Raw genomic sequence first — 23831 nt, forward strand, 5'->3', positions numbered from 1 at the left:
AGTATTTTTGCTACTGATAAGTTCTTTTAGCTGACAATAAAGTTAAATAAAAGGCTACCTACTGCCAGACTACTGCAATATTAATAACATAATTCATTTTAGTTATTTACAATGTATCTGAGGATTGTAAGCACTACTATAATGTAGATATAGATTTAGAGTTCATGGAGCTTCGGATACAGTTTAATTTCACAGAAAATGTATATCATGCCACAAATCAGTGCTAAAACATAAAATATTTTACAAGCAATTAACAGCTGTGCATAAAACAGCTCATGTAAATTTTAGAAAGATTTTCCATCATGCTACTGTATAAGGAAAAAGTGAATATGTGTTTTGTGTCGTGTTTGCTATTTATTAAAAAAAAAAAAATTCAACTTGGGTATGCCAAAACTTTTAGGGGCAAATTTACTCAAGGTCGAATATCGAGGGTTAATTAACCCTCGATATTCGACTGTCGAAGTTAAATCCTTCGACTTTGAATATCGAAGTCGAAGGATTTAGCGATATTTGTTTGATCGAACGAAAAATTGTTCGATCGAACGATTAAATCCTTCAATTAGTTTGATTCAAAGGATTTTAATCCATCGATCGAACGATTTTTGTTCGACCAAAAATAGCTAGCTAAGCCTATGGGGACCTTCCCCATAGGCTAACATTGACTTCGGTAGCTTTTAGGTGTGAACTAGGGGGTCGAAGTTTTTTCTTAAAGAGACAGTACTTTGACTATCGAATGGTGTAATAGTCGAACGATTTTTAGTTAGAATCGTTTGATACAAACTCGAAGTCGTAGTCGAAGGTTGAAGTAGCCCATTCGCGGTCGAAGTAGCCAAAAAAAAACATTCGAAATTTGAAGTTTTTTTTATTCATTCATTCACTCGAGCTAAGTAAATGGGCCTCTTGATGTGCCATCCTTAGAATTTTGTTGTTTAATATCAAACAGATCCATTTTTATGTCTCCAAGAGCTTATTTCAAGGACTCTCTCATCTCATTCCTGTTCTTCAGCAGGGAACCATTTAATTTTTAGGGATGTAGCGAACTGTTCGCCGGCGAACTTGTTCGCGCGAACTTCGACCGTTCGCGTCCGCCTAATGTTCGCGAACGTTTGGGAACGTTCGCATTTTGAGTTCGCTTTTGATTAGAATACAAATCGTTCGACCATTCGACCATTCGACCGCTAAAATCGAACGATTTCCATTCGTTCGAACGATTTCCATTCGTTCGAACGATTTCCATTCGTTCGAACGTTAAAATCCTTCGAACGTTCGATTCGAATGAAAATCCTTCGATCGAACGATTAAAATCCTTCGAACGTTCGATTCGAATGAAAAATCCTTCGAACGTTCGAATCGAACGATTTTAGCGGGTGTTCGAAGTTCGCAAATTGTTCGCGAACATTCGCATTTTTTGCCGGTGTTCGCGAACGGCGTTCGCGAACACCAAATCGGCAGTTCGCTACATCCCTATTCATTTTGCATGACAGACACAAGCAGGAAATCTATTACACAGGAGTATCAGGGTTGTATAGACAACAGTGGTAAAACAATATCAATACATCTACTTGTGTTTCCACAACTTAAAGGGAAGCACAACCCTTGAAGAAGATAACATGACATCATTCCCTGTACTCCCAGTGTAAATATTTTCTTTCTAGTGCAGCATTTGCCATAACATGACCTGATGCTATAAAATTAGGTAATGTAATAAAAAGAACTTTGCCCAGAAGAAGCAATCCATAGCAACCAATCCACAGGTGGAATTTAATGTTTTAAAGTAAATATCTTATTGGTTGCTATGGTTTACTGCTACTGTGCAAAGTTAGTGGTTTTTTTTTTATAACATATGGGGGTAAATCTTTAATGTACAATAAAAATCATAAAAATATGTATTACCTGTTTCAATATACCTGCTGCCATATCATGGCTGCAGTCAAAAATAACGTGGAACTCTTTTCCTCTCTTCATCTCTTTCAGTAGTGGCTTGGCATCTTTAGTGTCAATTGGCAGCTGACGGATTTTGAGTCTTAAGTTGTATCGAGATGGTGCCTTTATTAGCTCTTGTAGCCGAATAAGGCCTTTAAAAAACAGAATAAAAGAAATATGACATGAATTTTAAGTCAATGAATTCCTAAAACATATTTTTATGTCAAATATACAGTAATCCTTTAAAGGAGATATTACTGCAAATCTAAAAGAGGAATACTGCTCCTGGAATTTTACTTCAGAGTCCTCAAATATTGTTTCTTTACATTATTTCTAATTAGAGCAGAATTCAACCTTCATTTAGGCAGGAAATGACACCTTATTGATTTCCCTGTGGTTCTTTCAAACAGTTTTACATATTGAAATAATTATTAATAGTCCTTCAGATGTAAATATTTTCTAATTGCAAAAAACTTTACATATCAATATAAGCAAACAATTTGTTTAGGATTATTTTATACATTTTTTACTTATATTTTTTTTACTGAACACTTAAGACGTATGCCCTATAGACAATTTAATGCCCTTAAGGCAAATAATGATAGGAACCACTTTGAAGATTAGATGTCCAAAACAGTGCTGGGTTGGGGCACACTTAACCCACTCTTCCAAGAATAAAAATATCCATGAACCCAAGATAGACAATCATACATTTTGTAATGCAGTTGAAAAACAGAGATCTACTTTTGTCTTGCACATGAAAGTTTTTAGAGGCTAGTCTACTGAGTCTACTAATTCTCTGTATAATACTGTACTTATTTGGTTTATAAGTCCTTTAAAAAAGCCTTTCTTGTTTTGTGCCGGAAGGCAATTGACAGAGCCTATAATAAATATGAAATTAAATGAAATGTGTAAGGTTTTTTTTAAGGAAATGTAGACCAAATAAAGTTAATTGACCTACAAGTTAGAAATTTATGGAGTACCAGCTCATACTTTCACAGAATTTGTTTAGTCTGCTCCCTTTTGGCTATAGGTTTAGGGCTTGACACCCAAACCCAATTTTTCTACTGGTGATGTCCACTTCACAACACTCTTGGCACTTAATTCTAATTTTTGCAATTCTCAGAATGCAGTGTCGCTATTGCTAGTCTGTAATCAAGTACTTTTACAATGCTGTAATCAAGCTATTCATCCCTATCTCTCTTTCAGCAATTAGTCTTTCTTCATGCAGCTTTGTACTGGAGTCAGGTTTTTTTAGTCAGTTAGCTCATCTGCATAGCTCGAACATATTTTCTAAGCAAAGAGGGCACAAACCCAAATATTTGACCAAACTATCAATCAAGAGTAAAGAAGAGTAACTTGATTATTTTACCCATGGCTAACACTAATAATTATAATTCAAACTATACACCTTTGCACTAACCTCCAAAATATAATCATGGTACAGTATATGATGGTGTGCACAATAATACCAAAACCATGGAACCAAAATATTAACCAAGGGTACAGTTGTAGGGGAAATGAGCATGGTCTTCTGCACTTTCCCCATTCCATCATGCTGATTCATAGAAAATGCAATTTTTATTTCCAGTATTAAAATGTAATAGTGATTAAATCACACTGGCTGTCATGTGTCACTCCAGTAACCCCTTTAATCTAAAAAACAACAGGTCTCAAGCATTCCAAATATTAGATCCCATACTTGTACCACCTGGAGGCATGTTTATTTTTTGGAACCACAATTAAACTCTATTTCCCTAAAACTACAAATGCCATGAAAGTTAGTAAAAGATCTGATTTTAAAACGTACGAACAAAAAAAAGCTGAACGATAGTAAAATATGAAAACCTCTAAAATCTCTAAAAAAGTTAGTTTTACGGACAATAACTAGCAAACAAATCTGAAAACTTCTTAAAACCTGAAAGCCTAAAATAATGTCCAATTGTATCAGTGCAGCTCCCATTGACAGCTTTTACTTGGAGCAGTTTTGTATTAGAGTTTTTCATGGTTTTTATACTTAAGGAATCGTGAAATTTTAGTTTTAGAAAAAAAAAAGATTTGTGAAAAAATAAAAATGCTAATATTAGTAAATTTGTCCCCTAGTACCCTAGAGAGCTTACTTTACTATTTTCTGCTCTATGTATTGAAACAAAACCAATATTATAACCTCTTTGTCAGTAAAATAGAAGTCTTTAGATTCTTTCTGTGCTTGTGTGACAAAGTAGAGCTATGTGCAATTTTACAGCTACTGTACATCTCTAATTTGCCTGAAGCTTACTGTACAGGCACCAACTGGAGGGAGAATAGACATTTTGGGGTATATTATATTTCTACTTCCAATCTTAAAATAGTGATTTAGATACAGCATAAATTCTTTCTGTTTAAATTCTATGAAACTATGATTCTTTGTAGACTAATAAAACAGCATAAAATTGCCTTATAACATATAAATAACATATAATTAGTTAAAACATAGGTATAACATAAGTGTATACATGGTACTATAGTCTTTCTTAATTATTAAGATTACATTGCTTTTAGCCTAATATGCTAATTTTCACTCTGGAGTTAACTTTCTTTCAACAATATTAAAAAATGAATGTTAGGAACATTAAAAAACCTGAATGCCATTTGAGGAAATGTAATATTTATAAGCTCCATAGAGTGAAATTAGTTTGAAGATACAGTTTGTATGTTAGTTTATTGTGGAATGCACATAATTACTGTAACACTAAGGGATTGCAAAAAGATATGCTAATTACTGGGACCTGCTTGCAAAATCAAGTTCAGTAAAAATAGAAAGATTATAATATGGTAGTTCAAATAATCACTGGCAATAACTAAACTTTTTTTTTTTTTTGCATATAACGCTTTTTCAGTAGCAGAACAAAATTGTGGTGCATGTTAAACTAAATAATATGTATTATCTTCAAATATACAAAAGTGAGTGGTGCAAAATGAATTTTGAAAATGCATGCATATTGTACATAGTAAATACAAGTTTTTACACTTTAGTTGCATACACAAAAAAATATGAAAAGTTCTAGAGATGAGACATTAAATGCTTCCTACTTGTGCTGCAAATTGATTGAAATGTAATATTATGTAGCATAATAGCTCTGCATTTCTATGGAAACACAAACATACAGGACAGTTTGTATAAGATGGGGTTTATTAGGAATTGTATCAGACACCATTAAGAGGAGAAGTATTTAAATATCTACAACCATTTTTTCAGAGCAAAAAGTAACAGACCACTGGATTACTCGAAAAAGTATGTTAATATCTGTACTTTTTATTTACCTTTAAAGTCTAGGACATGACTGAAGCTAATTAGTATATTACAATAGATATTTAGAAATGGTATGACCACTATACAGAGCTTATTTATTGTACATGGGGTTCCAAAATTAATTTTAGTAATGATCAGGCTTGTTTCAGAATTCCAGATTATCAGGAGCATTCAAATATTAAGATGATTTAGTGAAAAAGGTTTTACTCCATGGGGAATCAGCCAATAACTCTACAAATCCTATCACTGTTGAGCATTTTAATCAAATATCATACAGTTCATCAGATGAGAAGGAACTAAAAAAAAAAACAGTTGAAACTGATTGACAGACACATTTCTATCACAAACTGAATTACTAGGCACACATACCCACCCCTTTAAACAATAAAATAAACAGTGAGATGCACTTTATTACAAAGTGATAATTGGGCATTATTTTTCAATGAAAGCATATTTATAAAACATACAAAAACACATTTTATATAAAGATATGGATCTTAAAGGAATTGTCAAATTACCAGAAATTCTCATTTTAAGAAAAGTAACTTTTTAGCTACCTGGAAAGTTTACTCTGAAATTACTCTGTTTCAAATAGACTTTAGGATATCTGACTTACACAACCAAACTATACCATACGATGGCTAAATCTCAACTGTGTTGCTTGGTGGAAGTGAAGCCTGTGTTAGCCAATGACCCTTTACATGCACACATTATTGATTGGCCAACCTTTATTTCAGTCTAGTATGGTTCATACCAGAGTTTAATCAACTTGACTGGAGATAACAGATTTGAAGTAAGTAACTAACCTTGTTTCACTGTGTCAGATCAGGATCCTGGTCAGCTGTACAAAGCTCCCTTCCTTTGACAGAATGCAAATGTATAGAATATAATCGACCTCCAAATAATAATAATCTAATTAAATTTCAACTGTCCACTTGGAAGACTAGCATACAGAAGAATACTAAGTAACAGTGGCTATTTTTTCATATTCTCTGAACAACACAGATACATTTAGGGCCATATTTATCAAGGGTCGAATTTCGAATTGAAAAAACTTCTAAATTCGAATTCAAAAAGACCAACCGAAATTAAGTCTAAGTTTTTTTTTTGGTCGAATCAGTCCGTTTTCGATTGAATAGGTACATGTTCGGCCGAATCGTAACAATTGAAGTAATGAGCATTCGATCGAAAGTTTTCCACCAAAAAAAAGTTTCCACCAATTGACTCCAAATAGGTTCTAGGAGGTCCCCCATAGACTAAAACAGCAATTTGTAGATGGCGAATGGTTGAAGTCAAATTTTTAAAGACACAGTACATGATAAATTTCGTTATTCAAATTTTAGAATTTCTTTCAAATTCAAATTGAATTTGGACTATTCCCTAGTCGAATTACACAAAAAAATAGCTCAAAATTAGATTTTTTTTAAATTCGAAAATTCACCTCGACCTTTGATAAATCTGCCCTAATTGTGATTTGCGCTTCTGTATATAGATTTGTTTTGGGTTAGAGTTTCATGTATCTGTATACAGCCCCTATTTATGTTATCAGTCTATCAACTTTCATTTTATGACTCAAGTTTTCTTTATTATTCAGTTATAAGAGAATAGCTTCCTTTTTTCTTTTCTTCCAATTTTGTTATCTATATTTTATACATATTTGTACATTTTGATGAAGCTGCCTTAATAGAACATGAGCCATTCTGTATAATAGCATGAACGGCATGTATAATAGCATGAATGGCATGAAATTAAAGCTCTGCTAAAACGAAGTTAAAGGTGCCATCTATGCTATCCACACTTCCTTTCTGCTGCTTACTTCTTGTTTTAACTGGCGTCTAAGGTTATTTTTTCATTCCAACAGTCAGTGAACAACACAAAACCTGAAGGGAAATTAAATTTGTGTTAGATTAATATATAGATGAAGATTTATCAAAGATTTAGCTGGGAATCCTGCTTGAATTCCTGGCCAACCTACCTTATTAGGTATTTTACAAACTCTACCCAATTCAAAGACTAAGCTTGGAATTCTGCTTAAATTCATATTCAATCTATCATATTAGGAATTTTACAAATTATTTCCTCTTCTTAATAATATTAATAATAATAATATATAATATTTTTTTATTGATAGATAGGCCTATAGACTACTGATAGAATAGGCACTTTCCTAGAACAATTTGATGAAAATAAGATGAAAAAAGACTGATTTGCTCTGATTTGATTGGATTCATTTGATTTCATTAACAAATCATAAAATCATTATGATGCCGTGATGGTACCTTATTTTCAAGTAGGGAAGAGCACAAATGAAAATTGAAATAGAAAACAAATCGACATTCAATGACATAAAAATAATAGTTGCCATAGAAACAATGAAGGGGTTGTAGGCATAGAAACACTGCTTTCTAGTTTTAGAAAATAGAGCCAAAAGTCTTGAATCACAAACTCATGCTTTACTGGATTTTTCAAATGCAACAGTATAACTTGCTTATTAAAAAAGAAAAAGACTCAGACTAAGACTAAGACAGACCAGCATTAAAAAATTACTTAGTAGTCCTGTAACTAAAATAATTTCTACTAAATTTCTAATGAAACTAGTGCCTAAGTGTATTTTAGAATTATTAACCATGCAAAACCAATAAGCACAGGAGCAATATTCTCTTTCATGTCTTTGTACACACCACAATTTATTGTGTGTGCTGGCCTCAAATTTTGTGTGTGCAGGCACTAGTGTACAGCTTAGAGGGAACAGTGTAGGCGCATTTGCGCTGACGTGATGAAAGGTTTGAAAGATTTAAATGGCGCACTTGGGCTGCAGTTCTTTGCTCATTATAGGTTCATCTGTATTGAGTTCCTGGTGCTTCTGTGTGATTATTCTGACTATTATCTGATTCCTGGTGTGACCCCTGCCTGTTTTTTTGACAATTCTGACTTCTGTATCCTGACCCCTGCCTGGTATCCGACTTCGCTTATTCTGTATCCCTTCTCCTTCATCTCCGAGTTTGACCCTTGCCTGCCTGATTCCGTTTGTACTCTGCCTGCCCCGACCTGGCTTGATGTGACTACGATTCTGTCTATGCCTTCTACCATGACCGTCTGCCCAAAAGTCTTTGCATTCCCCTTGTGCCCCTTTGCTCGTTCAGAACCCTTCGCTTGGCACCTCTCTTAATAAGACCTGGCGGCATCCGACTAGCCGAGGGCTCCTCCCAAGGTGAAAGGCGGCTGTTTAAGGCAGAAGCAAGAGCCGAAAACAGGGTGCTTAGCATTGGTTCTAAATTTAGGGTGCCGACTGTGACAAAATGTCACCCTGTGCTTACTGCACTTAACCAGCAAATACTAGCAGCTCATAAACAGACAAATAAAATGGCACTTACAATTGTGTAGACCAAATATTTATTGTTACAAAACCAATTGGTGAGAAATGTCCATCAATTGTATCAAAGTCAAATTGTATCAATAAAAGCAATGCACTTACAAACTTAAGAAGTAGATTCAGTGGTCCAAAGAAATAGACCAATATTTTTTCTGTGAGACTTTCTCTGTGGCATATTAAAGTTTAAAAATTAGAGATGCACCGAATCCATTATTTTGGATTCGGCCGAACCCCCGAATCCTTCGCGAAAGATTCGGCCGAATACAGAACTGAATCTGAACTCTAATTTGCATATGCAAATTATGGTTAGGAAGGGGAATAAATTTTTTACATCCTTGTTTTCTGACAAAAAGTCATGTGATTTCCCTCCCACCCCTAATTTACATATGTAAATTAGGATTTGGAATTGGTTCGGCCGGACAGAAGGATTCGGCCGAATCCGAAACCTGCTGAAAAAGACCGAATCTTGCCTGAATCCCGAACCGAATCATGGATTCGGTGCATCCCTATTAAAAACAAGGGAAATATAAATGAACTAACCAGATATCAGAAGAAAGAATTTTCAGAACATGGCAACAGGGAAACTGAAACTTCTCTATATTTATTCTGTGTGAGGTAGATAATTGGATTTTCAGTATACAACCCCATCCTTTTATAATTTGATGTGACTGTATTGGTAATAGGGGTCCATTATGCATGGAGATTATCTGTGCACTCGATTTTTAATAAAAATGACCATAGGTATATAGAACTTACCTTTATCACATGAATATAAAATTAAAGTTGATTCAAAATATATTAGTGTTAAAGCAATGGTATAATACATGGTTTAAAAAAAATGTTCTAGAGGAATAGAACTCCAGAAGTGTATACCCCCTAAACTGGTACTATAAAATTCAAGAGACAATGAAAAATCTCTGCAATTTCTGTGAAAGTGTGGTTACCATAAGACCTATTATGATGCTTGCCCTTTACGAATACAATTCAGCACCAGTGTTCTCCAACATTTATTTGTTATATGGCTATTCCCATCTTGTGTTATTGAGCCACACACAAAGGTGTCAATACATATTTATTGAAATTGGTTTGCAGCAGCCACACTATAATGGTGACAGTGTCTGATGGGTAATCTAAATATAATAATGTATTTGTTTCAGTTATGCTTTCTTGTAATGGCACATTTAGGAAAGATATAAATATTGTAAAAGAAAATTTTAATAAAAAGACATATTGTAGTTGTGAGAGTCAGTTGTTTTCATTATAATTCTATGATACATTATATGGTTAAAGAAAAGGCTCTGCAATATAGAAGATGTGACTGAAAAACGAATAGATTGGAAAATGGTCTTGGTAATAAAAGGCATAATGATGAAAACTATTACTGCACAATGTATTGTGCCGTGTCACTATGATCCAGTACCATTCTTTAATGCTGCCTGCTAACGACATTTTACATTGTGTCTTTCCTTTAAAAGAGCAAGTATCTGTTATGCTGACGTATATTATTCATTATTTGTCATCTTAACAGAATAGCCTTTAGTAGCAGAAACATGTTTCCATATGCTTTTTATTAGATATTGCAATAAATCAGACCAGCAACACCGGGTTTTCTTATTCAAAACAACTGTATTAAAAAGTGCATTTACAGCCGACGTGAAGTTTCGGTCCCATAAGGGACCTTTCTCAAGGCCTTGAGAAAGGTCCCTGATGGGACCGAAACGTCACGTCGGCTGTACATGCACTTTTTAATACAGTTGTTTTGAATAAGAAAACCCGGTGTTGCTGGTCTGTTTTATTGAATATGGAATGACTTTACCTTGCACCCGGGGATATACGCAAATAAGCAGTCAGCAGCCCCACTGCAGCACACTTTTATTTTTTCAACATAGGCAAAATGGCTATATTAATCACTTGTCACACAACAGTACCCTCTATTTACATTACAGATGGTCCAATTTGAAGGACCAATTTTCCTCTTAACTATGAGACAAATATTGTTATAAATAGTGATGGGTGAATTTATTCGCTAGTCGTGAATTCACGGCAAATAAATTCGCAAAATCAGCCTTGAAAATTCGGCAATGAAAATTTGCCGGCGTCAAAAAAATGGACACTGGTGTTTTTTGGACGCCGGCACAATTTTGCCAAAAATAGACACCGGTGTCAAAAACAGACTCCGTCATCGATAACGAGATGCCGGCACCGTTTTGCAGTTTTTTTGCCATTTCGTGAATTTCATGGGAAACACGCAAATTTTTCGGTGAAGCAAACCCCCCAAATTCGCCCATCACTAGTTATAAACAATGTTTTCTACTTTCATCTAAGAGCTGGAACTCAATGGGGGCAAATTTACTAACCTACGAAAATTTGTCATATAGTTTATATGCCATATGTTAGGAAATGTAGGGGGGAAGCGGGTTACCCCAAAACATTTTTACAGTCTTTTGCAGTCTATCACCCTGAAAAAAGAAAAGGACGCCAGCGTTTTTTCAACTAAATTTGGAGGAAGTCCTATCAAGTGTAAATTCGCCAGGTGTTAGGGAGCAAAGTACTGCTAGAGTCTATCTCCTTCACTAGCAAAGTTACGTCCGTTAGTAAATCGGCAAAGTACAGAAATGACGTCACGCTGGCGAATTTTTGCCAGCGTTAGTCACTTCGCCCTTTAGTAAATTTGCCCCTATGTGTCTTGTGCCATAACATCACAATTGCTGTCAATTACAGTCAGGTCTAATGCAGTATTAAACTTGTTAAATTGCATGAGTTTCCTGGAGGCCCCCCCCCCCATTAATGCTACCTTGTGTTTATGGGTGCTAATAAGAGCATTAAAAATGTTTTTATTGTATGTGAATGTTTAGTCATTTTTCTACCTCAACCCTACAGCAAATGACTGTTGGTAAGTGTATACCATGTACAAGTAAAATAAAATGTATTTAAAACTTCTGTTCTTCAATTATATAATCCCTTCCCAATCCATAAATCATTAATCAAAGTACAATTTCCTAAAAGATCTACATATACCTTTATGATTTATGTATCCCATTACTGTACCTTTCTTTGGTAGTAATTCTGTGAAGTACATGTTACCTTACTGTAGTTTACTTTGGTAGTAGCTAAGCCACAATTCCGCTCAAAGAGACATTTGTTTATCCCAGCACATTCTTATAAATAAATAAAGTATACGTTGACACATATTCAACAGTTTACAGCTTGCAAAGCTCTCTTGAGAATCAATATAAAGAGCACACAATTCTTAGAGCAGGATCTGCCATATCCTGCTTGGGGTTTCAAGTGATATGTGATGTTGTGGAATATGTGTTATGCTGAGATACTGCTTGAAGGCAAAATGCAAACATTTCTATGCCTGGATTTATAATTCCCAATAGTGACAAAAAATATATCAAGAATTCACCTGAAGTCCTAGTCTATTATTTCTAATCTATAAAGAAGGTCAACCATGTACATATCTACTGTCAAAGCATTTTAATATATGACTGTGGAGTTAATAGAATATATTCTCATATGTAAACTCTGTTATTAATCAATAGATGCTGTTTTAGCAGTTATGATATGGACTTGAAATTTGAGAATTGCTTTTCTGTGTTGGCAAAATACATAGTTGATGTTTAAGTCTTATAAATCAAAATAATGTCTTCTTAAAAGTTAGGGTAGAAAATAGACAATAATATCCAGAAGACCAGATATTCTGTATTGGTAATAATATTCTAGATATTCTTTTTCTATATATTCTTTATCTAGATAGAGACTGTTACATTACTCCCCTTTTTTACGTTAAACTATCATTATTTGTTTTTTGCATTATGTTTGTAATGTTTTACTAATTGACGGTTTAAACACTAAGGTAGGCGAGGTCCATTCTTTTGAACCCTCAACCACTTTAACAACATTTTTTAAGCACGTGATTGTGTTTTGCCAAGGAAAAATTCCCATAGACTACTATGGATAGTAAAAAAAAAGTCACATGGTTTTCCCATCATTATTGTGTATACATTTTTTTAAGGTGAAACAAATTTAGAATTGTAAAGATGTAGAAGAGTAGACATTCAGAGATTTCTACAAATACCAATTTGGAACTATAGAAAACAGCCTTTAAAAAAAAACAACTTCTGCAATATAAAAGATATTGCTGTTCTTGGGATTGTCTTTTTGTCATTGTTTTCAAAATTCTTCGAATCAGAAGTCTTACTTTTTTGATATTAACTGATGTTTATTGTTATTTTTAGAGTTTGACACCTGCAATGAAATCCATCTAAAACGGTGATAGCAATTTGTAGATGGTGTTCATTTTTCGGGTTGAGTTGTCACCTTACCAGTATGGAATAATATCTTCTTTGCTTACTCCTCCCTACTACTAATCTGGGGGATTTGTGTGTTCTTCAGAAAGATAAACCGTTTGAATTTTCTTCCAACAATAATCACCACTTCACATTTCTTTTTTCCTCCAGCTTTTCATTCCAGTGATATATTTTCCATAATGGAACAAAACACATGTCTGTCGGTGTTTACAATCAAAAATACCTTCATAACTACATTTCAAATAGATTTTCTTCAGCTATAATTCCCATAATATGCTTCTCACAGATTTTTACCTCCAACATACATTCAAATAATTTAATTTACTTTTAAAACAAACCTAGTTGGTTGTATTGATTGCAATTATCCTAAGGCTAATTCCCAGCCCTGGAGATTTTTATGAAGATAAACTACAAATTAAGTCTAAAATGTTTTGAGGAAATACATTTTATTCATCTACCCTTTTTACTGCTATTCCGAGACATGAAAAAGTATAACATCAGCAGTATATATGGTAAAAAAAAGTTTAGGACTGTAATTAGGTCAGCAGAAAAAGTGGAGTGGGATAAACTTGTGAAAAAAAGGTTACTGCAGCAAGACATATGTCTTTTTAACACAATTTAAATATGCATATTTATAATTATGCATTTTGCTGACAGGGCAACCACCCCTTCATAAATGAGAAATGGTTTTCTAGAGAATTAGCATGAATTTACTAACTACAAACCTCTTTTCCAGTCCGTAGTTCTCCTACTCTGAATCCAGTTGTGGTATATGAAAAAAGTGCAATTTTAAACACTAACCATTGTTATTCTATTAAATGAGAAATAAACCCCCCAATAAGAAAATCCCCTACCTTCTGGATCTCCAGTCTTCTTTAGGTTCTCTTCCTTCCCTTCACTATTTTTTGTGCATGAACAGTTGCTACGAACCGGAAGACTGCTCCAACTGTGCATGCACCAAAACGGTGCTCATTTACAGAAAAAGATCCAGAAGGTGATGCCCATGAGCTCCACTGCACTTACTCTGCACCAATACTCGAACAAACTGTTCGGGCAATTTCAGGGGTAACCAGGGAGGGTGGAGTACCTAGGGTAGTACCTAGGGGATTTTCTTATTGGGGGGTTAAGTTCTCCTTTAAGCTGTAGGTTGGGAACAGTAAACGGCATTAGCGTTGATACACAAATAGACGTGAACAGCTATTTTACAAATATTATTAATTGTACCAATCCAATATGGCTGCAATCTTTTTGTAAAGAAGGCACATTTTACTGGCATAAATACAGAAGGGCAGAAGGGGTCATTTATAACCCTGGAGGATACAAGTACAAGAGCAAGAATGCCCCTTAAGTGCTCATTTACCAGTACGTGGGCCCTATGGTTGTTCATTTTTGCACAGGGCAGGATCAAAAATCCAGAGATCCATGGAGAGTACAGCATGAACAGACGCAGTTCAGTCTTGTCCTTACCATTTGCCTAAGGCAGTAAGGACTGGGCCCCAGTGTGGGCTATGCCTCTTTTTGCTTCTACTTGCACCTCATACAAGTTTGGGGTGCCTACGTGCTTACCCCTTCTCGGCCCTCCTGCAGTACAGTACTAATGTATTGAGTCTTGTATTAGTACACAAAGATACATGTCTTTTGCTTTCTTTTTTTTTCACTTTGCGCACTATGTGGGGCATTGTATTACCCCAAAAGTGTCTGATCCTATCCTTACTGGTTGAATAAAATTCTATTAAAGAAATGCACTGTATTTTTCCTAGAAGGTTGGCCTGCTACACCCAACAAGGAAAAAAAAGCACTTATTACTAATCCCACTGAACTTCCACTATGGGATTTTCAGATGTGGTTCCTTAATCAAAGATGAGTTTTGTATACAAGCAGCAAAGATTATAATACAGTATCTAAAAAGTTATGGAAAAATGTCTAAATAAAAGTCAATACACTATGTGCAGTCAAATGGGCTTGATGTTGTAGATTTTTACTTGAAAACATAGGGGCAAATGTAGCAAAGTGTTAAAATAATACTAATCACAGAAAAACTTACCCATTCATATTGGATTTTTTAGAATCATGTTTATCAAATAGTGAACGCTACTTTTCACCCACTAATTGATAATATGCTATCACAGCTACGGAGATCACTGAAATCAAGTTGGTGACTGGTTGCTGCATAGATCTGCACAAAGTATTGCCCCCAGTGTCAACAAAAATACTCTGAAGTGCCCCCCTCACTGAATCCAGTAGTGATCACTGAGCTATAGTATTTCAAGAATCAAAAATTTGGTTTCATGAAGGTTCATGAAGTAAAAAGCATTTACAAGGGTAAGCAATATTTTACCAGTCTACATTATAAGTACATCAGTATAGTTTCTATTAGTGATGTTGAATAAAAAAATGCAAGCATATTTTATCAAAACCATCTTTTTGAAAGGCGAGATAAATTTATATATAATATATATATATATAAATTACTATTTTTATACTGAATTGAACATTTGCATCTTTAGATATATCTCAGTGCTCTTTAGGACCAATATAATATAGTCACAATAAACCTGTCATGCTCATTATTCTTCACCAGTTTCAATGCTAGCACAGGAGATGAAATAAAATATAAATGTATGTTCTTTATTGTTACTTTAACTTGCTTAGTAAAACAGTATTATTTGAACATTTTTTTCTGGTGTTTGAAAGACCCAAAGAATGCAAACTAAAGTAGAAAAATCCTAATAAAAAGAATGGTATGAAAAGAAAGTCCTGCATTCAAAAACCGGTTTTCGCTTAGTGAAAAAAAATGTAATTCTGAACATTCACATTATTTTAATGTTGGAACCTGAAAAATGAAAGGGATAAATATAACTACTTTCAACTGCAATTGTATTTATAAATGTGTTTAAAAACCTCTAAAATGTTGATTTAATATACATTAGATAAATGTTGATTTAGGGGCAGATTTACTAAGCTCGAGTGAATAGTTTGAATCCAAAAATATTCGAATTTCGAAGTAATTTTTAGGATTCGAATGATTCAAAGTAAAAATCGTTAGATCATTCCACCATTTGATAATCAAAGTACTGTCTCTTCAAAAAATCATTCGACTCAATACTTTGCCAAATAAAAGCTACCGAATTGAATGTTAGCCTATGGGGACATTGTGTTTTGGGCAATTTTTATGATTGAATAAAAATCATTTGATTGATCGCTTAAAATCTTTAGAATCAAACGATTTTATTGTTCGATCGAACAATTTTTATTTGATCGTTCGATCGAACATTTTGCTCTAAAATCCTTCAAATTCGATATTCAAATTTGAAGGATTTTACTTCGAGGGTCAAATTCGAGGGTTTTTTAACCTTCAAAATTTGACCCTTGATAAATCTGCCCCTTAATATATATTAGATAGAAAATTAAATTTTCTTTTATTATAAAAAACACACACACATTTTTTAGGTGGTGATCCCGACATCACACAGGAAGAATTGTACTAGAGCTTTTAGTGCTAATGGAATACTGCTGCACAAATATGGCAGCCCCCTCATAGACAAACATGGGGATCAGATGTAGATCAGATTTATCAAGGGTCGAATTTTGAAGTAGAAAAAGCTTTGAAATTGGACCATCGAATTGTATTGGCATTGGAATACTTTGACTTCGAAAATCGAAGTCGAATTTTTTTACATAGAATTTGGCCATTCGCGGTCAAAGTAAAATTGTTTGATAGAACGATTCAATCGTTCGAATCAAACTATTTGAAGGATTTCATCCATCAATCGAACGATTTTTCTTCGACTTCAAAAAACTTATAAAAATGCTATAGAAGGTCCCCATAGGCTAACATCGGCAGGTTTAATTTGGCGATGTATTGAATTCTAAGTTTTTTTAAAGAGACAGTACTTTGATTATCAAATGGTCGAATATTTAAACTATTTTACTTTGAATTCGAAGTTGAAATCGAAGTCGTAGTATCCTATTCAATGGTCGAAATATCCAAAAAATTACTTTGAATTTCGATTTTTTTTTTTTACTACGAAAATTCCCTCTAATTCACTTCGACCCTTGATAAATCTGCCCCTTATATTTTGAAGAGTAGTTTTTTAGTGTATCACTTTAAAGGTGAAGGAAAGCCATATCTCACTTGGGGGTGCTAAATTTTATGCATTTCCAAGTGGCATATGACTTTCAGAGATGTAGAGTTCTACTGAGGAGATTTACTGCAGAAGATAAGTTAACTGGTAGAGGCATCCCTAAGGTAAAAAAAAACAATAATAGCGTTGGGTGGCCTCACTAGGGAAATCCAGAATAATGGAGGAATATAACATTTTCTTAACCTATAGGGCTGCTCAAGACTAACATTCCTTCCTCTGAATATCAAACTTGGTAATACTTTCTAAGCACAGTGTCAACTGGTTGACAACCCAGTGGCAGCTTAACACAATCCGTAACTGTGGTTAAGTTTACAGCACACCATTTTGAGAATTATGTGGGTGCTTTGTAATTGATGTTGGTTTGTGTATGTGCCAGCTTAGAAAGCACCCAAGACTTACTAGTGATTACAGATGACTCAATCAATCATTTTCAAATTAAAACTGAATACATTATTATAAAGTGGTCTCTGAATCATCCTAAATTAAATTAACTAATTAACATTGTCAAGTAACCTAAAGTTTTGTCTCATGAACATAACAAAAACTGGTCATGCTGCTTGCTTTTTTATAAACATAAAGTTGTATAATTTTATTAAATATTTTTTTGATGCATAATGTTTAGAAAGCATTTTATACTTTGCCATCATACCTTACTAACCAGGGATGCACTGAATATCAGATTCAGATGAATATGATCATTTTTTTTTGCAAGTTTCGATTTGACTGAACTAAAGTGCCTGGCTGAATTAAATCCAAACTTGTCACATGGCTTTAGACAACAGGGAGTGGCAATTTGGGGGGATTAAACTCATTTGTATATTAAAATTTAAATTTGGTTCAGTATTTGCCTGATGCTGTAGCAGTAGATTCGGTATTTGGCCAAATCTGAAAAGTTAGGATACAGTTTACCCCAATTACTAATCATACTGACCATACTGTATTTATTGTAGAAAGCTATAGAACAGACTAATGGTTTTATTAGGAAGGTATGACAAATAACTTCTATTAAAATTTGGAACATATGATAACATATTATACTAAAACTCTGAAACTGTTATTTAGAATGCAGAAAATAGTAATTCATATCTTGAAAATGAATATGCTTAAAACAAATTATTTACAACTTATTTATAATTCCAGAAATTATTCAGTGTTTCTGCATTACACAAAGCAATTAATCTTTGATAAAATATAAAATTCATAGATCTAACCAAAAGTCCAAACATTGTATAGTTAATTAAACAAAACACACATCTTCTAATGAGTAAACAGTTACAGTCTATTTATTTTTGTTTAGCCTATTTATTTTTGCTTGAAATTTTGAAATTAAAATATTTTGTCAGATTTGCACCATCAGGAGTATATGTCTATAATGATATGACCAAATCTGTGGCACTATGTGAATTGCTATGGTGGTAACAGAAATACAACCCCCAGCTATTGTCTATGAGGTAGCCTTCTAGATGTTGTACGTGTATGGGGCATGTTATCCAGAATTCTTGTGACCTGGGATTTTTTCAGATAAGCATTCTTTCCATAATTTGGATCTTCTTCTTCATTTCTTAAGTTTACTAATAAAATCAGTTAAAGGGATACTGTCATGGGAAAAAAAAATTCAAAATGAATCAGTTAATAGTGCTGCTCCAGCAGAATTCTGCACTGAAATCCATTTCTCAAAAGAGCAAACAGATTTTTTTATATTCAATTTTGAAATCTGACATGGGGCTAGACATATTGTCAATTTCCCAGCTGCCCCAAGTAATGTGACTTGTGCTCTGATAAACTTCAATCACTCTTTACTGCTGTACTGCAAGTTGGAGTGATATCACCCCCCTCCCTTTCCCCCCCAGCAGCCAAACAAAAGAACAATGGGAAGGTAACCAGATAACAGCTCCCTATCACAAGATAACAGCTGCCTGGTAGATCTAAGAACAGCACTCAATAGTAAAAACCCATGTCCCACTGAGACTCCTTCAGTTACATTGAGAAGGAAAAACAGCAGCCTGCCAGAAAGCATTACTCTCCTAAAGTGCAGGCACAAGTCACATGACCAGGGGCAGCTGGAAAATTGACAAAATGTCTAGCCCCATGTCAGATTTCAAAATTGAATATAAAAAAATCTGTTTGCTCTTTTGAGAAATGGGTTTCAGTGCAGAATTCTGCTGGAGTAGCACTATTAACTGATGCGTTTTGAAAAAAACATGTTTTCCGATGACAGGATCCCTTTAAATATTAATTAAACCCAATAGACTTGGTTTGCCTCCAGTAAGTCAGTTTGGATCAAGTACAAGGTATTTTTATTATTATTACAGAGAAAAGGGTAATCATTTTTTATAATTTGGATTATTTGGATAAAATGGAGTCTATGGGAGATGGCCTTCCCGTAATTGAGAGATTTATGGATAACAATGGGTTTCCAGATAGCTGATCTTATACCTGTATATCTATTAGATAGGGAACTAATGCTTAGTTTTTTGTCACCATTAGTGATTAGTGAATTTGCTGTATTTTGCCTTGTGTAAAAAATTTTGAAGCTGATAAAAATGTAACAAAACCAAAAAGTTTTGCTGAAATGCATTAAAGTCAATGGGAAGGCTTAATTAATTTAGTTATGATCAAAACTGTCCTGTTTGCTTTGCCAAAAATGTACAATACACATGAAAGTCAATGGGCAATTTTTTTTTGCCATGACTGTTCAACTTTTTTTTCGATTTTTTAAAAAGGCCAGCAAATATGCTGCCAACTGTCTGTGACATTAGGTGATAATGCAGATGAATATTTTATAATTCTATACAGGTATGGGATCCATTATCCGGAAACCCATTATCCAGAAAGTTCCCAAATTATGTAAAGGCTGTCTCCCATAGACTCCATTATAATCAAATAATCCAAATTTTTAAAAATGATTTTCCATTTTCTGTAACAATAAAACAGTAGCTTGTACTTGAAACAAACTAAGATATAATTAATCCTCATTGGAAAACCAAAACCAGCCTATTGGATATATTTTATATTTACTTGATTTTCTACTGGACTTAAAGTATGAAGGTCCAAATTACAGAAAGACCCATTATCCGGAAAACCCCCCGGGGCCTGAGCATTCTGGATAATAGGTCCCATACCTATACCCCTAAATTTCTAACACCACGCTGAGGGGCAGATTTATGATTGCTCAAGACTTCCGGGCTTGAGTAGTGATTTACTGAAACTGCCTATAAGTTCCTGAAGTTAAATGTGGTTTCTTCTCCAATTACCTCTAACTTTTTTCAAGCTGGGTTTTTTTTTTACCTGAGTGGGCTTTTGAAAAAAGTTATTCAGGTTAAGTTGCTTGCTCAGCAAAAATATATTGTACATTTTGCATGTTTATCAAACAAATATCAACTTAGAGAGAATGGTATCTTAAGTGACAAAACATATTTTCGCAGATTATAGCTCAAGTTCAAGTTGTTACTACAAGTATAAATTATGTTAAGCTCAATAGTGGGACCAAGAATGAGTATTACTACATTTAACTATGGTAAAATTCAGCACTCCAGATGCAGCTCTAGAGAGAGCACTTAAACATACTGGAAAGAAATTGTTAATTTGTGTTTCTGTTTTTAGATGTTACTCATTTACACCCTTAACAAATGTAGTGGTCTGTGTAGTATGAATCCCATTATGATGAAATTCCATGTTCAATATCTTGATCTATCATGTATAGTTAAAAGAAAAGTTGTTTAATCTACTTTCCTGAATCCTTATTTAGAAATAAAATCAATGTTTTCCCTAATAGAGATCGGAACTGAATAATACAAAAGGGGTTATAACTCTTTTTTAAAAAATGAATGAATGTTAAAAATGAAACAAGATTGTTTTTCACACTAATAGAGATTATTAAAAAAATCCATTAGTACCCTACTGCTCAGATATTACAGTCTAGAGAACAATATTCATTCACATTTTGTTAGTTCTTAACTAAAAATGTAACAAAATAAATTATATTATTAATAAAAACACAACATTTAAAAAGAATGGCATCTTGAGACCCAAGGAGTAGAGTGGGTTTGATTAACATTTAGGAAGGTCAGAGAGGAAAATGCTATGTTGTTTACTGAGACAGAAGGTCAAAGGAGTGATCTAAGTAAATCAATATTTTCTTCATACTGTTTTAGATCCTTAAATGAGACTTCTGTGAAAAGAAGGTTTCTAAAGGCTCTCTCGTTGAATCTATCAGTGGAAGTGCATCGACCCATCATATGCATTCAGCTCTTCTTACCTGTGCTATCATCATATGCAATTGTAACCGTCTTCCATTTGAAGAACTGCACCAAATCAAGGATTGCCCGACTGAGTGATGAAAAGTCTGGGTACAAACTGACATAGAAAGAGTCTTTGTTGTCAGAAACCTGATGTTTCCATCGCGTCTGAATGTGTGGAACCCCTAGTGCATTGCAGATAGATTGCACTGCATTAGCTGATGAACTGTGCGATGGTCCAAAAATTGCTGCTACTCCCAGAGACAACTGTTCACATGCTAAAAAAAAGAAAATCAGAAAAATGATTTAGTCTATTTTAAAACTTTCAATAAAGAACTGCATTATTCTGAACAATTCAGAATATACAATGATTCTGGACTTAAAGTAACATTAGTATTTATTTTATCTTAATTTGTTATACATTAACCTTTGTTATTCAAGGCATTATTTATTCGGCCACTAATACGTGTTCATATTTATCTCACATTTTGATAGAAATAAGAGATAAGCGCTGTAGAATAAGATAGTTATAAAAAAAGCAAAATAACAAGGGTCAAATGCCAACAATACAGAATAATGCTTGTGTCCAGTTCCTTTGTAAACAAGCCCTTATATCTTTATGTTTATAATCATATCTAAAAACTAAGGAGATTGGTTTTAATGCACTGCTGATAGCAGTAGTAAAGGTTAATAGTAATCTATACTGAACTAATGGAAGCACAGTGAACCATGTAGATTTTAAGATTTGTTGATTCTCATACTACAGATACATATGATTATATAACTCAGTGTTGCTCTGGGACATTGAAAAGTACACAATATAAACATAACACATTAAGGTAGATATGTACTAACACAACAAATAGGATTTTTTCTGCTATCATTTTTTTAAAAAAGAATCTGACCCCCTCTCCCCAGAAAGCCTAGCCAACCTCCTTCTAACATATGTTCAAACCAACCCAAACAAAAATATTTTATAGATGCACACCCACTCTGAGTCAGAGATGGGCAAGGAACAGATTCATTAAAGGAGGGGATGGGGGATGGGCAGTCATGGCACCAGTGGGACAGGATCATGCATAACTATAGCAGGAAACCCACCCATTAACCACTAATAGTGATAGTTTTTCAACCCAAACATGTTCAATCTGCAGATAAACCCTTGGGTCCCACAGGTTTCTGGCCAAACATCATCAGCGCCATTAACACAAGAAACTTACTTGTACCTAATGAATGTGGCTGTGTCTTATTCAATGTGTTGCAATTTACACCCAGACTAATTATGCTGCAACTTCAATGCAATTTACCAATATCTGTGTTAACTTCTATGCAGGTACATTGTGTGAAAGTTGTAGTGTTCATTAATTTGTGGACACACCATAATTGTGTTGGTGTTCTGTGTGGGAACCTGCCTTGCTGTTAGCATTGTGAACTTGCATCAGTAAATAAGTCCTGCTATCAAGATTTGAAGTACTGAGGTGTTTTCTGAACAAAGATTTTTAGTGAAGCAATATTCAGTTGTATGGAAATTAAATCAAATGTGAACACTGGCTGTGCAAAAATTTGGGTACCCTTGTAATTTTACCAATGTGAATGCATGTAACTGTTCAATACTGATTACTGGCAACATCAAATTGGTTGGATTATCTTGTTAAGCCTTGGACTTCATAGGCAGGTGTGTCCAATCATGAGAAAATTTATTTATGGTGGCCTATTGCAAGTTGTGCTTCTGTTTAACTCTCCTCTGAAGTTTGACAGCACGCGATCCTCAAGCAACTCTCAAAAGATCTGAAAACAAAGATTGGTCAGTATCTTGGTTTAGAGGTTTTCAACTGTAAGGAATGGAGTCAGTAAATGAAAGGCCACAGGCACAGTTGCTGTAAAACTAAGGTCAGGCAGGCCAAGAAAAATTCAGGAGCGACATATGTAAGGAGTGTGAGAATGGTTACAGACAACCCAAAGATCACCTCCAAAGACCTGCAAGAACATCTTGCTGAAAATGCTGTATGGCAGGGTGATGAGAAAGAAGCACATTCTGAACTCATGCCACAAACAGAGTCGCTTGTTATATGCAAAAGCTCATTTAGACTAGCCATAGTCAATGCCAAAGACTTGAATATCATCGAAAATCTATGGGATGATTTGAAGCAGGCAGCCATCAAATTTAACTGAACTGGAGAGATTTTGTATGGAAGAATGGTCAAAATACCGCCATCCAGAATCCAGACACTCATCAAAGGCTATAGGAGGCGTCTAGAGGCTGTTACATTTGCAAAAGGAGGCTCAACTAAGTATTGATGTAATATCTCTGTTGGGGGTGCCCACATCTACGCACCTGTCTAATTTTGTTATGATGCATATTGCATATTTTCTTTTAATACAATAAACTTTATGTCCCTTCTGAAATACTACTATTTCCATAAGGCATGTTAAAATGAAGTTGCTACTTTGAAAGCTCAGCCAATGATAAACAAAACTCCAAAGAATTAAGAGGGGTTCCCAAACTTTTGATTAACTTTTTAATACGACTGTGTATATATATATATA

General features: G+C 34.2%; 1 protein-coding gene across 3 annotated transcripts in view; it reads right to left on the reverse strand.

Moving 5' to 3' along the window:
* The window catches only part of grik2.S (glutamate receptor, ionotropic, kainate 2 S homeolog), a 339099-nt gene that overhangs the window by 185894 nt on the left and 129374 nt on the right, over positions 1 to 23831 (reverse strand). For all 3 annotated transcript variants that reach the window (XM_041564634.1, XM_041564635.1, XM_041564636.1), the window contains exons 3-4: positions 21305 to 21562; positions 1894 to 2075 (exon numbers count right to left, since the gene is read on the reverse strand). In XM_041564634.1, the coding sequence (XP_041420568.1) occupies positions 1894 to 2075; positions 21305 to 21562 (440 nt within the window). The remainder of the gene's footprint in view (positions 1 to 1893; positions 2076 to 21304; positions 21563 to 23831) is intronic.

The sequence above is a fragment of the Xenopus laevis genome, chromosome 5S (assembly GCF_017654675.1).
Source record: "Xenopus laevis strain J_2021 chromosome 5S, Xenopus_laevis_v10.1, whole genome shotgun sequence".
NCBI classification, from domain to species: Eukaryota; Metazoa; Chordata; class Amphibia; order Anura; family Pipidae; genus Xenopus; species Xenopus laevis.